The sequence below is a fragment of the Strix uralensis genome, chromosome 1 (assembly GCF_047716275.1).
Source record: "Strix uralensis isolate ZFMK-TIS-50842 chromosome 1, bStrUra1, whole genome shotgun sequence".
NCBI classification, from domain to species: Eukaryota; Metazoa; Chordata; class Aves; order Strigiformes; family Strigidae; genus Strix; species Strix uralensis.
The window spans coordinates 48,060,728-48,074,428 of NC_133972.1; the positions used below are offsets into that span (position 1 = coordinate 48,060,728).

The window sequence follows — 13,701 nt, forward strand, 5'->3', positions numbered from 1 at the left end:
AGCTTCACCTGCTCGCTGTAGAGACAAGCTGCATCTTGTACTTGTGATTCCCTTTCCTTTAAATAGTCTCCTGCATGTAATTCCCAAAACGGTGATTTTCATCAGACATCACTCAGGACTAAGCACAGCATTTGTGGGTAAGAGTTGTCTGAACACTTAGCAGTGAGTGCAGAACACACAGAAGGGATACTGTTGTTGCTTTACTTTTCTAATACCACTGACATCCTGATAATTTCCTCTGTGTTCCTTAGATTATCCATCTATGCAAACCCTGTACATATAAGAATGGGTTTTCTGACCATTTATTTCCTCTCTACTATGGATTTTTCCTATGTCAGTCCACCTTTAAAGTCCACCATCTTTGGCTAATAATAAATCCATCTCAATGTAGTGAAAGGTTTAGAAAAATACACGTTTGAGAGGATTTCTAGATTTAGGTGACTATTATTGCCAGACAGTGACTCTGTATTTGCAACCAAACTGAATTTGTGGGCAACAGGGGAAAGGTATTACTGATGTAATTTTCAGTTTTCCAAGTACATTTCCAGTCTGTATAGGGTAGCAATAACCTGTTATTTCATAAAGTCAGTCACACAAGACAAGCAATTTTGATTCACAGTACCAAAAGGACCAAAATCTGTCTACACAGATTTGCACATATGGCATCCATAACTGTTGTATCAGAACACCTTGATGTAGCCATTAGTTTACCTCTTTTAGGGAAACATTATCAGGAATAATATTATTGAATTGTCCACAGTTACATGTGAAGTTTCTGGAAAAACTAGGAAAAGTAGATTGATTTTCTCCCCTAAGACGGCCACTATCCTTCAGATTTTCTACCCATTCAGTTTTGGGGAAGATGCCATCCTAATAGCCCTGAACCACAAGGTGAAAAATAGCCCGTAGGGTCAAAAACTGCTTCTATCTTGTGCCTAAAATGCCATTTGGCAAGAAAACTCCCATAAGCTTAAACTTTGTCAGTTTTTTCTGCAAGATTCAGACGATGAGAATATGCACCAACTATTCAAATACACAACTATGTGAAACAAAACTTTAAGACTAAAAGAGATATAAAAGTACTGATTAAAAAGTAAAAGAATGGAAAGACCTGGGTGATTAATTTATCATGCTTCCTACACTTCTCCTACCGTCTACAAGCCCTTTAAATTCACACAGAAACGGAACACATATGTATGTAATTTAGCCAAGTTCATTCTCCTCATAGTCTTACTTTTATAGTTACGTCCTTGAGCAGAAGCTATTATTGATTCTCTCACTAGGGGGAACTTGTGTCCAGCTTGCCTTATTCACATTACACTGCATTCTAATGAACACAATCCTCCTAATGCCTCTTTAAAAGCCTTTTGCTCAGTAATACTCTGCTTGCATAATGCAGCAATCAAGAAGCTAACACAGGCTGCACTCTTATCGCTGCAAGCAGAGCTCAGCTGCCATCCTGCCAAACAAGCAGCAGCTCAGATTGCTCATATTTTAGCAACGAAAGGAATCCCTGTATCTGCAATGGAAGCAAACAATAGAGTCTACTACACAAGGTCAGTCAGGTTTCATGCTTGTCTTCTGCTCTTTTAGGTCACCTGTTTTTGCTAACCACTGGAGATACTCGAGGAAATGTATTGGTCTGTATAACACTAGGGAAAAATGTAATTTCCTCTCTTTGGACAGTTAAGAGTTTAAAAAGTGTAACAGATATATCCGATATTGGTCATCTTTAAACAAGAGTGATGAAGCTTTTGTTGACCATAGCCTACACATTAGTATGTGATGACAGCTAGAAAATAATTATTTTCTAAATGGCATTGTCCCAAGTTCCTTCATCATGACAACACCAAATGCAGGTTCCTGGGAACCACAGGTACACAATCTCATCAGCTGCCTTTTTTAAAAATTCCCTGGTCCAATACTTTGGTGATAAACTCACCTCTTATACTTTCACCATCTCTTACCAATAGTCTATTAATAAAACAGAGCATCCTCCCACATGGTGGGATGAAGAGAATAAAGAACTCCATCCTTCACAACAGCACTGGAAAACAGGTTTGAGTGGAAACAGTTGAAACACAAAGTCCTGTATTGTTTTTTCTGTGATCAAATAGCTGAAAGCCAACACAGTATTACTGGAGGGAACTGATGTGCCTTCAGTATTCTGCAAATCCATCGGGGCATTTCCAGGTCTATCTCGTATTTCATCCTTTATAGGTTCTAATACCCTGGTCACTCTTCAGCTATCATTAAACACCAAGCAGTGTTCTTGTAGTTCCCTACAAGCAATGCCTTGTTGTAATGACTGATGACAGACCTTCTACTGAGCAGAACCCAATCGCATTGTACTTACTGTCTATGCTCCTAGTGTTTCAAGCTGCCTTGGGTAAGCAAGAGTTCATTGCTGTGCAACCTTGAGAATTAATTCCCTATCCCATCCCAGGTTCTTCCTTACAGCAGGAAACAAGATGTTTTCCTGTTCTAAAAACGCAGCTAATTACCCTCTGTGTCTTCACATACTTGCTCTCATAAGCAAGGGAGGAGACTGAGGGGCAGCGAGTAAAGAACTTCTCACATTTTTCTGTCCTTTCCTATCCACTAGCCTGCAAATGGAGTAAGAGCAAGCAGCATTCATTTTTTTCTGTGCAGGCAGGATTACAACTGCATTAGGACTAAACAGAGGATTTAGGAGGGAAGAGAGGTCTTACCTCCCTGCATGGCTAAGTGTTATGATAATTTAATTTGTTATTCTCCAAATATCCTGTAACATCTACTTCCTCCCCCTACCCAAAATCAGCGCAATCAACTAGCTTCACTGCTTATTAAGTTTTATACATGATGCACAGTAATTGTTAAGTAACAAGCCATATAGGATTATAAATAAAAAGCAGTACAAGTAATTGGATGTAATGGAACTGATCATTTTTGCTCAAGGCTGATTGTGTAGTTCCAAAGAAAACATGTCAATGCATCTTTGGAGCAGAAACAGCAAGTTCAGTATAGTTTGTAAGCACTGCATGATTTGGGCCAATTTGACATTAATTCTTAAAGAGTGTCTGGTGCTTCACGGAAAACTTCTATATATAGAGACATTCTTGCTTATAGATCATTTTTACATTTCTCTTCCTCTTTTTCCTCTATTACTGCTCAGTGGAGCCAACATGCTGATCCAGGATTCAAGTCAGGGGAGCTGTCTCCTGGCTCAAACTAATGGCAAGGGGAGAACCAAGAAGTTTCTTAACTCTTTCCTCACCAAAACTGTATTTAATGTTACTGACTTTTTGGAATAAATGGTGTCATTTAACAAATTTCCTCTTAAAAAGCTTATGAAACAGCTACCCAGCACTCCTTTGTATATGTAACTTAAAAGCAAGGTACAAGAACTACCATCATTAACATTACAAAGAATATAAAAATAAGAGTACTTTAAAAGAAACACAAATCAATTAACAATCAGATAAAGAAAGCTGAGCTCCATATGGCTGCAAAAATACCCAAATATCAGAGACAAGCTGAAGAGTTCAGCAGAGCAGGAGAAATAAATTCTGCTAGAGAAAAGCATCTTAATACTTTGCAGTAACTTTGATTAACACGCTTATTTATCTCAGGCAGCTTTTAGGACTTGCCTAGAGGCAAGAGGGGGTTATCATGAGTACATTTAACAGCAAAAGGTTTGCACATTAAATTTCTGTTTCAACACACATTCTGCACTAAAAACACCTTTTTGTATTTAATTTAGTTTACTTCTAAATCAGATTGAAAAATGGCACTTTCAGCAAGAAGAGTGTCCAGATGGGCAGCTATTGCAGAAAAGCCATTACAGAACAGCTATTCTAGACTACTTCCCTGCACAATCAGGTCACTGCACGTACAGCCAGTCTGCCCAGAAAAGAGATGTCCTATTGTCTTCAAAGACACTAACTATTCAATGTGACAGCTTGCTGGATCCAGGCAGCACGAATGGATCTGCTTTTGTAGTCTAGATGCACAATGCCTCTGAATAAGACATTACTTCCATATTTTAAAGCTAGACCTTATTATTTTAAATTAATCTGTAGCGAAATCCAGGGAATCGTACGCCTCTCTGGCTTCCATGTGCATGACCGTGCATGCTGACAATCCCGCACTGCTCCAGCTCAAGCAAATGGCAAACTTCCTACCGGCCTACGTGAGGCAGGACCGTGCTTCATTCAGGCAGGACTGCCACACCAGGCCATCTGCTCTAGAGACATGCATGTGACTCCTATTAAAGTCAAGAAGAAAGGAGACAAATTCCCCTCTTGTGTGCTGGCTGCAAGAGGAGTTTGCACGCTGGCACCCCAGACAGAACTCGGCTCTCTGGGAGGATGTGTAATACTGCTTACTTCAGGTCTAACTTTCCAAGCTGACCATTTCAGAGCCTCACAGATCATTACTGCTGCAGTGACTTTTGCTGATTTTCATTGTGTATTCTTCCTATTGCTGATCAAAACATTTCTGGTCAGACTGTCAGAGGAGTGTGCTGTAGCCAGCAGCTTCCCCCAAAGGGCAGTCATAAAGTCTAAATATTGCTAGTGTTTAAATATATGGTAGCTATGGTGGTTGCTTTTTTTCCATAGATTACTTTTACATGTGAGCTTTTGGTAGAAAACTCTTCCATTGATCACATACTGTTTGCTTTTTATTTTATTTCTTTTAACTGGCAATAGGATCATTCAATCCCACTCAAGCAGGGAACCAAAATTATGCTATGTACAGCATGAATTATTTCCATCCAATAGGTTTGACAAATAAGAGGATTTAATTAGCCAGAGAGCAAATTAAGCATAATCCCATTATATGAATTTATTTTTACTCACAATATTATCTTCCTTGGACAAAAGAGTTTTGGAAAGTAAAGAAAGATACTTTTAACCATACTACTTAATAGCATAGATGTTTTAAATAAATATTCCTTAATAAGAAGTGCTTTTCTTTTGACACGGATCTCTTCTGTCATGTCTACAATGTCTTGTAAGATTGCCCTGCTTAGGCAGAGATTCAGTTAAATGGAGATACACGTGTCACAAGGAATGAGGCAGGTTGTTATCAGACACAGTGTGGGACAGCAAAGGATATTCAAAACATACTAACAGTATTTCTAGAAGCCATTGATTTAGACACTTCAAATGGCAATGTTATTATGGAGAGTTAATCAAGGGCAAGTTGTGCAAATAACTTCCTAAAGCATGTTCTGACATACATAAATTGTAACTTTTCATTCTACCAGCTAAAAGCTGCTTATCAGATTTCTTCTTCCAATCAAAAATCACCTCTAACCTGCATCAGCATGGGAAGTTTTACTACAAAAGGATGGGTTTTTTGGATTTACTTTTGTTCATTCTCTAAAAAGCTAAAAGCCACTGAAATTGGAAGCTGAAAAATTCCTTCCTGAATATTGGTAGAGGTTACTCTCCTCCTCCCCCTCCCCCCAGTACACATGGGTTTAAAAATTCATAGTATTTAAGTTAATATTACAATTTTGTTTTTGGAGTTGCTAGGCAGCATCAAAAAATAAATGTCCCTGCTCTGAGCTCATACCTTTGTTATTCTTCCACTCGTACAGATTTTGTTACACAAGCCTTCCAGGGCTAAATCCTGCTACTGTTCTAGAAGCACCACCATTATGTGGTGTACTGTAAGGGAAATGCTTTTAACATCATACCTTGAAGATTTTTACAAGGAAGTTTAACAGTTCGATTTATTACTAGTGTTTGAGAAGCTCTGTCATTTTTGACACCTCTACTCATTTTTCCCCTTAAATCACCTGTCAAGCATTTAACAAAAGAACACATCAGTTTTCATTATTTGATAATTTTAATTATGTCTGGGCAGAAGGCAGGGCACATTGACCAGAGAACTGCCGGCATTGCTTTGGTTCCCTCAGCCCTTCCTTCCAGAATGCTAGAAGAGACTTATTAAAGAAAATGACTTCCATGCGTAATTACTGGTGAATAATTATTTCAAAAAGGGAAAGCTTAGTTATGCTTGCTGAACCACCATCCCTATTTACTGGTGTATGTGAAAGATAATGTCTTTAATATTCACTTTATCACATTATTAATCACAGTCAGTTATTGACAAAATTATTAGAACAAGTAATAAATAAAACCACAAGACAATTCAAAACACTGCATGCCTTTTCCTTCATTCAGCCTCACATCATGCTCACGTTCGGTTTCTATTTTTCAAACTGGAAGTGGAAGCAGATACACACTGGCATTTGATCTACCATCCCAAGGCTACAAAGGAAGGTTGTCCCAGGTCCTCCTCAGCCTCTTCCAGCCCCACCCAGACACTTCACACTCCTGCTCTATGCACTCCTGCCTGTATTTCCACCAATCTCCAAATCCTCTCCAACTCAAGCAGCTGCACAAGCACAATAGTCTTTTCTCCACTTCTGAAATTTTGATGTCCACCTCTTCCCACCTTCTACTGCATACCTTCTGTAGGTGGAGCTACAGGGCCATCTACATGATACAACATATAGTCTGTTATTAAAACCTGTTCCCAGAAGTCAAACCGTTTGTTTCCAGTTTTATTTCCTTGACTACATAATAGTAAATTATTTGCATATATATATCACTACACTTTGGTACCAACCTGATTCCTTCAATGTCCTCTTAAGCTCCACCACCATGCCATACCATGTCTGTTTTGCCACAAATGCAACTCAGATGGAATATGAGGTGGGGAGAGGATCAAACAATCTGTTCACATCACTTTTACATGTGTAAGCACAACATCCATTTTAAAAACAACACATGTATTGATAAACAAGCACAACTGCCTCTTGTGATCCACTACACCTCTCCAGAGGAATCATGATAGTGAGAACATACCTCAGTGAGCTACACTGTGAAGCATTGGAGGAAGAGCTTCTTTTCGTTTCAATGCTGAGGTCTGTCTACTACTCTGCAATTATATCTGCACCTATTATGCAGACATCGTACATGGTAAAAAGCTGGGGTTGGTAGCTGCCATTTCTATGGCAACACAAAATACAAAATTCTTTGAGAGCAGTTCATTAAAAATCTGTATTCCTCAGTGTATTTAGTCTTTAAGAATAATTTAACCTTCACAGCTGAGATAAAAAAGGAAGTAAAAATCAAATTGTCAAGGAACTTGTAAACTACAGAAATAGCGTAACTGAACTTTATGGAGGCTTGGTGTTCTTGCAATCTCTGTATTACCAGTCAATCTGACCTGGAACCAAATGTTGCAGATCTGATTATATAAAAATGAAAGTTTTGGAGACAGACAATGTGTTTTCCTGAACACATCCATTTCTCGTGTGTAGAAAACCCAATAAAACCCATGGAGAAGTACGTGAAGTCCCAGGCCATGTGCACAGTTGCATGTAGTCCAAATGCAGGCCATCTATCCCAGTTCAGAGGCATGTACTCATACCCACCGTCAAATCAAGCAACAGACTGCAAAAGTTTTTATTAAATTACTATTTTCTGTCTGTCATCCAGTGTATGAATGTGGTGGCAATCAGAAGTTAACAAAATTCACAACAAAAATGAATATGTTTAATTTTTAAGCTACGAAAATACAAGTCAATCTTTTCTTTGGGTGGATTATCATTGCTACCACATGGGAAGCCTAAGTCAGAGACTTTTAGAAATAATCTTATTTACAAATAATGTGCAGTGAACTAGACTGGTAGACGTACAGTAGCCTGCTTATGTTTTCTTCCTGACAGTAGCTGGCTGTCTCTCCCTATAAACACGATAAACAAAAACCAAGCATCATTCCACCTCCATGAAATACAGCGAAACCATACTGCAGTCAAGTTTAAGCATGTACTGATACTGTTATACATAAGTATATCCTCACGACTACTTTTGAACACAGAAAACATTATCTTGTTTTATCTTTGCTGAGGAAGGAACATCAGGAAATTCTGACTCTACAAAAATCAATGGAAATTTTACCACTGAAGGCAGGACATCACCCAGAAAAATTAAGTACCAGACTTTCAAATATATTTCGAAATCTATTATGGCATTAAATGCAGTCAGAAAGCACTGACCAAGCGCAGCAGAGTATATAAAGTATTGTGCTTTATAAAGCTATAAAAAGAGTTCCCCAAGACACTCTTCTCCATATTCTGCCATCACTTTACATTAATACATGGTTGAGATTTCAGGCACTGGGAAACATCCTCCTCTGCAAAGAAGCTAATAATTCAAAGACAACAAGGTCACATCAAAGATGTGCACCAAGTGTCCAGGGAGGAGGAAGAACAGAGAAACAGTTCTCTGAACTTCATTTACACGTACTGCACAAGAAATAACACATTTTAAGGAGGAGGAGCAAAAGGGTGGAGGTTTAACCCCTTCAATCCAGTCCTTTGCTACACAAGGTTGAAAACAGCATTGAAAATATTTTCCTGTTATTTGGTGGGATTAATAAACTAGCAGATGCATTGATACTGTCACTGAAGAATAAATCCCACTTCCATCTTATACACTCTGGAATATTTGGTAATATTTTAAAGTCTTTCTTACAGCTCTAGATGTGGATCTAGAGGTCTAGGTGCAACATGATGCTTCCATACCACATGGGATGAAACTGAGAACTTAAGATGGAGGATGCTGGTCTTACAGTTTTGTTCACTGAATTCAATGAAAAACAGACACCTTAATATAAAGCATAAACCATTTAAACGGGGGCTGAGAATACAGCTGAGCAAGTGCTGTGTTACTCAGTCCAGCTGGTGGGAGCAGGAAATGATACAGAAGGTACAAAGTTTCATTTCTACTGGGATCTGTAGTATTCATATCTGACTGAGGACAACAAGGCTAGAAAGAAGTCTTGGACAGAAATGTGGTGTCCAAGAATAGAGAGATTAATTATCTTGCTGTAAATCCTACTGACATCAAGGCAAATATACAGGGAGGAACTCATGATCCCAACCATCTGTTTACAGATAAAGAAAAAAAAGGTTTTCAGCCCCTTCAGATTTTGAGAAAAACAAGACAGCGCTTGGGAAGGGGAAAAAAGCCAACCCAGAAAACCCCACTGAGCAATCCTGAAAATTCTCAAAAATGAGAATCCACATCTCTACCTTCAAACCTTTAAGTGTGTAGTATGAAATAAAACCACTCTCCCACAGTAGTGTGAAACACAAGAGAGAGACATGAGTACATCAACAGCATAGAATGATTAAATTGCTTTTTAGTGTATATGTCTCCATAACATCAATGCATCTGTGCTTATTATTACCAACACTAAGAAATGCTGCAGAGGAAGGTGGTAGAGTGCATCTCCAACACAAGAACAAGGTTGAACTTATTCACTTATCCTAAAACTTCTCCAGGGCATAGATAATTGCTCTTCATTTTATTAATTATTCAAAAAGGTATTACTGCTTTAATTCGCTTGCTGTGCACGCAAGGCAGTAAGTTTGTTTTGTAATGAAAAATCTCATTTGGAACGGTATAAAATAGATGCAGCAGATTGTCTTATTTTGATGTCAGCCTGCTTTTTCTGGCTGTGTGTTTCATCAGTGTCAATGGAACTACCCTCAGCCTTAAGCAGACTATGCTGCTTCTCCCCCTTCTCTCCCCAGTTCTCTCTCAAGGACAGAAACTGTGGTCATGAAAATACAGATTGTTTATGGTAAACATCCTAAAAAGCCATTAATTATTTTTGGCTGCCGTAATATGCAAACATGCCTAATTTCTGTAGAAACTATGAAAATCTCTGCACTTCCAATCAGACACCACTGGGTTTATATTAGTACATCATGAACTCAGCAAAATGTATGAGATCCTAAGGATTAAAACATATTTGTAGTATTTGTCCCTTCTACACTCTGTCCTCTAAAAGTGAAAAGTATTTCTGCTTTTTAGAGCAGAAACTATACTTCATGCAGTAATGATGACAACCACATGGATTCTAAACAAAAACAGTGGCTTGCATGAACAAGCACCCACTGTACTGCTAATAGGCTAGAGAGAAGCGCTGCATTATTGCCTGGTAATACAGTCATAGTTTTCCATCTCTGGCATTTACTCAATTTTCAAGTGTGAAAACTTAAGCCACCAAAAATCTATTAAGAAGAGATTGCAACATAACTAGCACTGAAAAAACCAGCTCCTGAAATTAAAGACAAAATCAGAATAATGAGGTTAGAGGTCTTATCCTGACAAGGCACAGATCTGGCAGTGCAAATGGGTTACAACAACTTATTTGCCAGTTAAAAGATTTCTCCAGCATGGAGTCATCCCAGTCATCATCTATCCTCCTCCCTTCACTGTCCAAGAACAACAGGGATGGGGAATGACAGGGTACCACCATGTTCACGCTACATATGGCTAGTTTGACAGCCCTTAGGGTGCTAATGTAGCCCGCACAAGATACAGTGGCTGCTCTACTTATTAAATTAGGCTACTCGAATTTAAATTGGTTGGGATGTGGCCAAAGTTCTGCTAGAACTGGCATGCTGCAGTCAGGGCTTAAATGCATCTTTGTTCAACATCTTTGGTTGCACGGAAAGATGCTTACTTCAGCTGAAGTGTGAGCCTGAGCCTAAGCATAACGTCTTCAATACCTTCCTCTCCATGGCTTTGTGAAGCTAAGTGGCCTGACAAAGACACATTTTGTTTAGTGGTCCTCATGCCTTCCACTCCTAATAACACAAGTGCTCCAGCAGTTTATCATGAAGCAAACAAGGCTGGACTTGTCTCAAGATTGGGAGCCTCAAGCCTGCAACACTAATTAACTAACCCGTATCGATCTATACTAATATATACTGCACACAATAGGGTAACTAGCTCTTTATATACAAAAGTAAAAAACATATTCCATACTAAGAGAGAGCTTTTGTGGCTCCACCGCAGGGGCATGGAAATTTGGCCACAAATGAGAAAGCTCCATAATCAAAATCAGAACCATTTTACTAGCAGTGAGTAACTAGCAATGAGGCAGCCTGCAGCTATAACACAGCTGACAGAAAGGATTGGGGATGGACTGCTTCTTGTGGAGAAAGTAAATGTGAGTGTCTTTCCCATCTTTTTTTGAACCAGGGAAAACAAAATAGTTTCTAGAATCATAAATCAAAATCAGTTTCAGGAAGAATGTAGTGAAACTTACTGCCAGGCTACCACAAGAAAAGTGCTGTTTCCACAGTTAAGGGAAACCTTGAATCCATTCATGGTGCTCTTTTTCTACTATTCAATTTTATTCTTCATTAAATCCTACTTCATTAAATCCTACTCGCTAATAAAGCTGACTTCTGACAAAAGAGTCATAGGCATGCTGTTTGAAAATACATCACCTTTCTCAGTAAACAGAGGCAGGAAGGAAGCAAAAACATTATTTCCCCCCCTCATCTCTCTTTCCCCTCCTCCCCTCTCTTCCTCCAACACACTGGTTTCATGCTGGTTGCTCTACTTCTGGATGTGATCATAAACTGGCTCAAAACATTTGCCTTGCAAGGACAAAACCCCAACAATTGTCTACACAGATCTGCATTTCCTTCTCATTTTTCTTCCTCTCTTCCTCACAGAATCTACCTTTCTCACCTTCCATTCTTCTTTTTTCACTTTTTCTTAACAACCACCTGGTACATACTTTAGAAGGCACACTGCAATAACTGAAGGGGAATCACTAGGACAAGACTTATGCATCCCTTAATTCTTTACACTTTGAAGGTGTAAAGAAGGCCAGCATGGTATACCAGCTAACAATGAAAAAACAAACCAAAACAAAAATAGAGAACCTAAAGCACATATTTCTGGAAAAAAATCATGTTCACAATAGCAAACATTATACTGCAATGTAAAAAACTGAGTGCTTTTTACAGCTTATATTGATTAGTCATTCTGTTCTTTCAAAATATTCCATGAGTTTTGCTTGCCTTTTTTTTTTTTTAAATCTTTTACACGTACTTTCCTTCTTGATAGTATGAGTCAATCTCAAAGTGATTTACAAAAGAAGTCAGTATTATGTTTCCTATCTGTCAGGCAGGAAACTGAGCTAGAGACAAGAGACAGACCAAAGGTCAGATAGCTGGCTGCTGACAAAGATAAGGCTAGTTTCCATTTCTCCAGACTTCCAATTCAATGCCATAGTGAATATGTCTCTCTGCTTCTCAGTCTGTGGGTGAAATCAAATTTTCTCAAGGTAGTTTCCACATAAAATATTCAATAATTGTAAATGTACCATTTTGCAAAAAATTTTTCTCTAGAAGTGGCACACAATGATACTCAATTATATTTGCATATGTACTATATATTACTTGAGCAATAAAACTCAGTCTCTCTCCTTTTAGACAGAAAACAGATTTCTATACACTCCAGTGAAGACCTTAATATACTAATGTAATAAATGCAGCAAGATATTAATCATCTAGGGAATCACAATGAGATGCTACCTACCAAATTTTTGGTCAAACCTCCACGCTGGAACGTGTGCATTGTGCTTCAAGTTGCTATTTGTTGGCAGAGGCACTGTTACATAGATGGGGCCATTCACGGGGATTGGAGTCCCATCACTGTTGAGGAGATGAACGCTGACGGCAGTGACAGGGGTGAGGTCATACCTAGTGCTGTTTCCTAACGAGAGAATGAATTAACATTGTGACTGCAGAATTTTCCAGAATTTAAGATACACCCATGTGGTTCATGACTGCAGTACTGCACCAACATATTTCTCAAGGGATGGTAGTAGTAATCCTCCCTGCCTTACAAAATTCACAACAAGACAGGCATATACGCTCCTGTATTTTTCATTTAATTTTGGAAAATTCTGAAGACAAGAAAACTACAATGCAAAAGTCTCCTGCATATATTTTCTCATCTCAGTTCATCTTAAATAAATATGCATGAGTATCACAGCCATAATCATGGCAAAAAAAAAAAATCTCATAGGCCTTTATTATATTCACATACCCATATGATAGCTAACAAACATCCAAACATGCAGTGACACTGCAAGGATGATTGGTCATATGTGTAAGAATGCCAGGATGTATCTCCTTTGGCCTTTCACTGAAATAAGCCAAGCTAAATGGATTATTAGGATACACAGTGTTATCTTCTTACCTATGTAAGATAATAATCATTCTTTATGTTTAAATGGCATGCCAACGGACATTGCTTCATGACAACATGATTTGAAAAAGTGTTATCACCCTTCAACCATTTAACCAAATGAATCAATGACAGGGAAAAATACCACACATATATATATGTATTTAGGGGAAAAAGGCTTGAGGTTTAAAACCAAGGAGATCTGGCAATAGTGGTAGTAGTTTAAACTGGAAGAGATGGAGCTTCCAGTTTTGCAAGGGGCTTGAGCTACCCGGGTTGACACTGCTGCTGGGAGCCGCAGCCCTGTCGCCTGCTTCGTGCTGGCTGTGGGGGTTGTGCAGCCACTCCTCCTGCTGTGGGGCTAGTCTGAGAGAAGGAACAGGGGTGCTCGGTGGGCAGAGAGCAGGGTGCTGCCCCTCCTGTCATCCTGCTGCCTTGCATCAGCATAAACAGCCTGTAAAAGCATATGTGCACCCAACAGTGGTATGCCACCTGCAACACTAAGGCACAACAAGGGGTCTTCAGGAATATGCAGTGTCTCAGTGACAGTGTTCATTAGGATGAGTACATTCGAGGGAACGGTGGGAGAACATTAAAACCTTTATGATTTCTCTTAACAGTGAGTAAGTCTCAA

At 38.9% G+C, this 13,701-nt stretch overlaps 1 protein-coding gene across 1 annotated transcript in view; it reads right to left on the reverse strand.

Moving 5' to 3' along the window:
• Window positions 1–13,701, reverse strand: part of FAM171A1 (family with sequence similarity 171 member A1) — a 96,015-nt gene that overhangs the window by 8,680 nt on the left and 73,634 nt on the right. Inside the window, exon 5 of the mRNA XM_074865053.1 lies at window positions 12,414–12,590. Coding sequence (XP_074721154.1) covers window positions 12,414–12,590 — 177 coding nt within the window. The remainder of the gene's footprint in view (window positions 1–12,413; window positions 12,591–13,701) is intronic.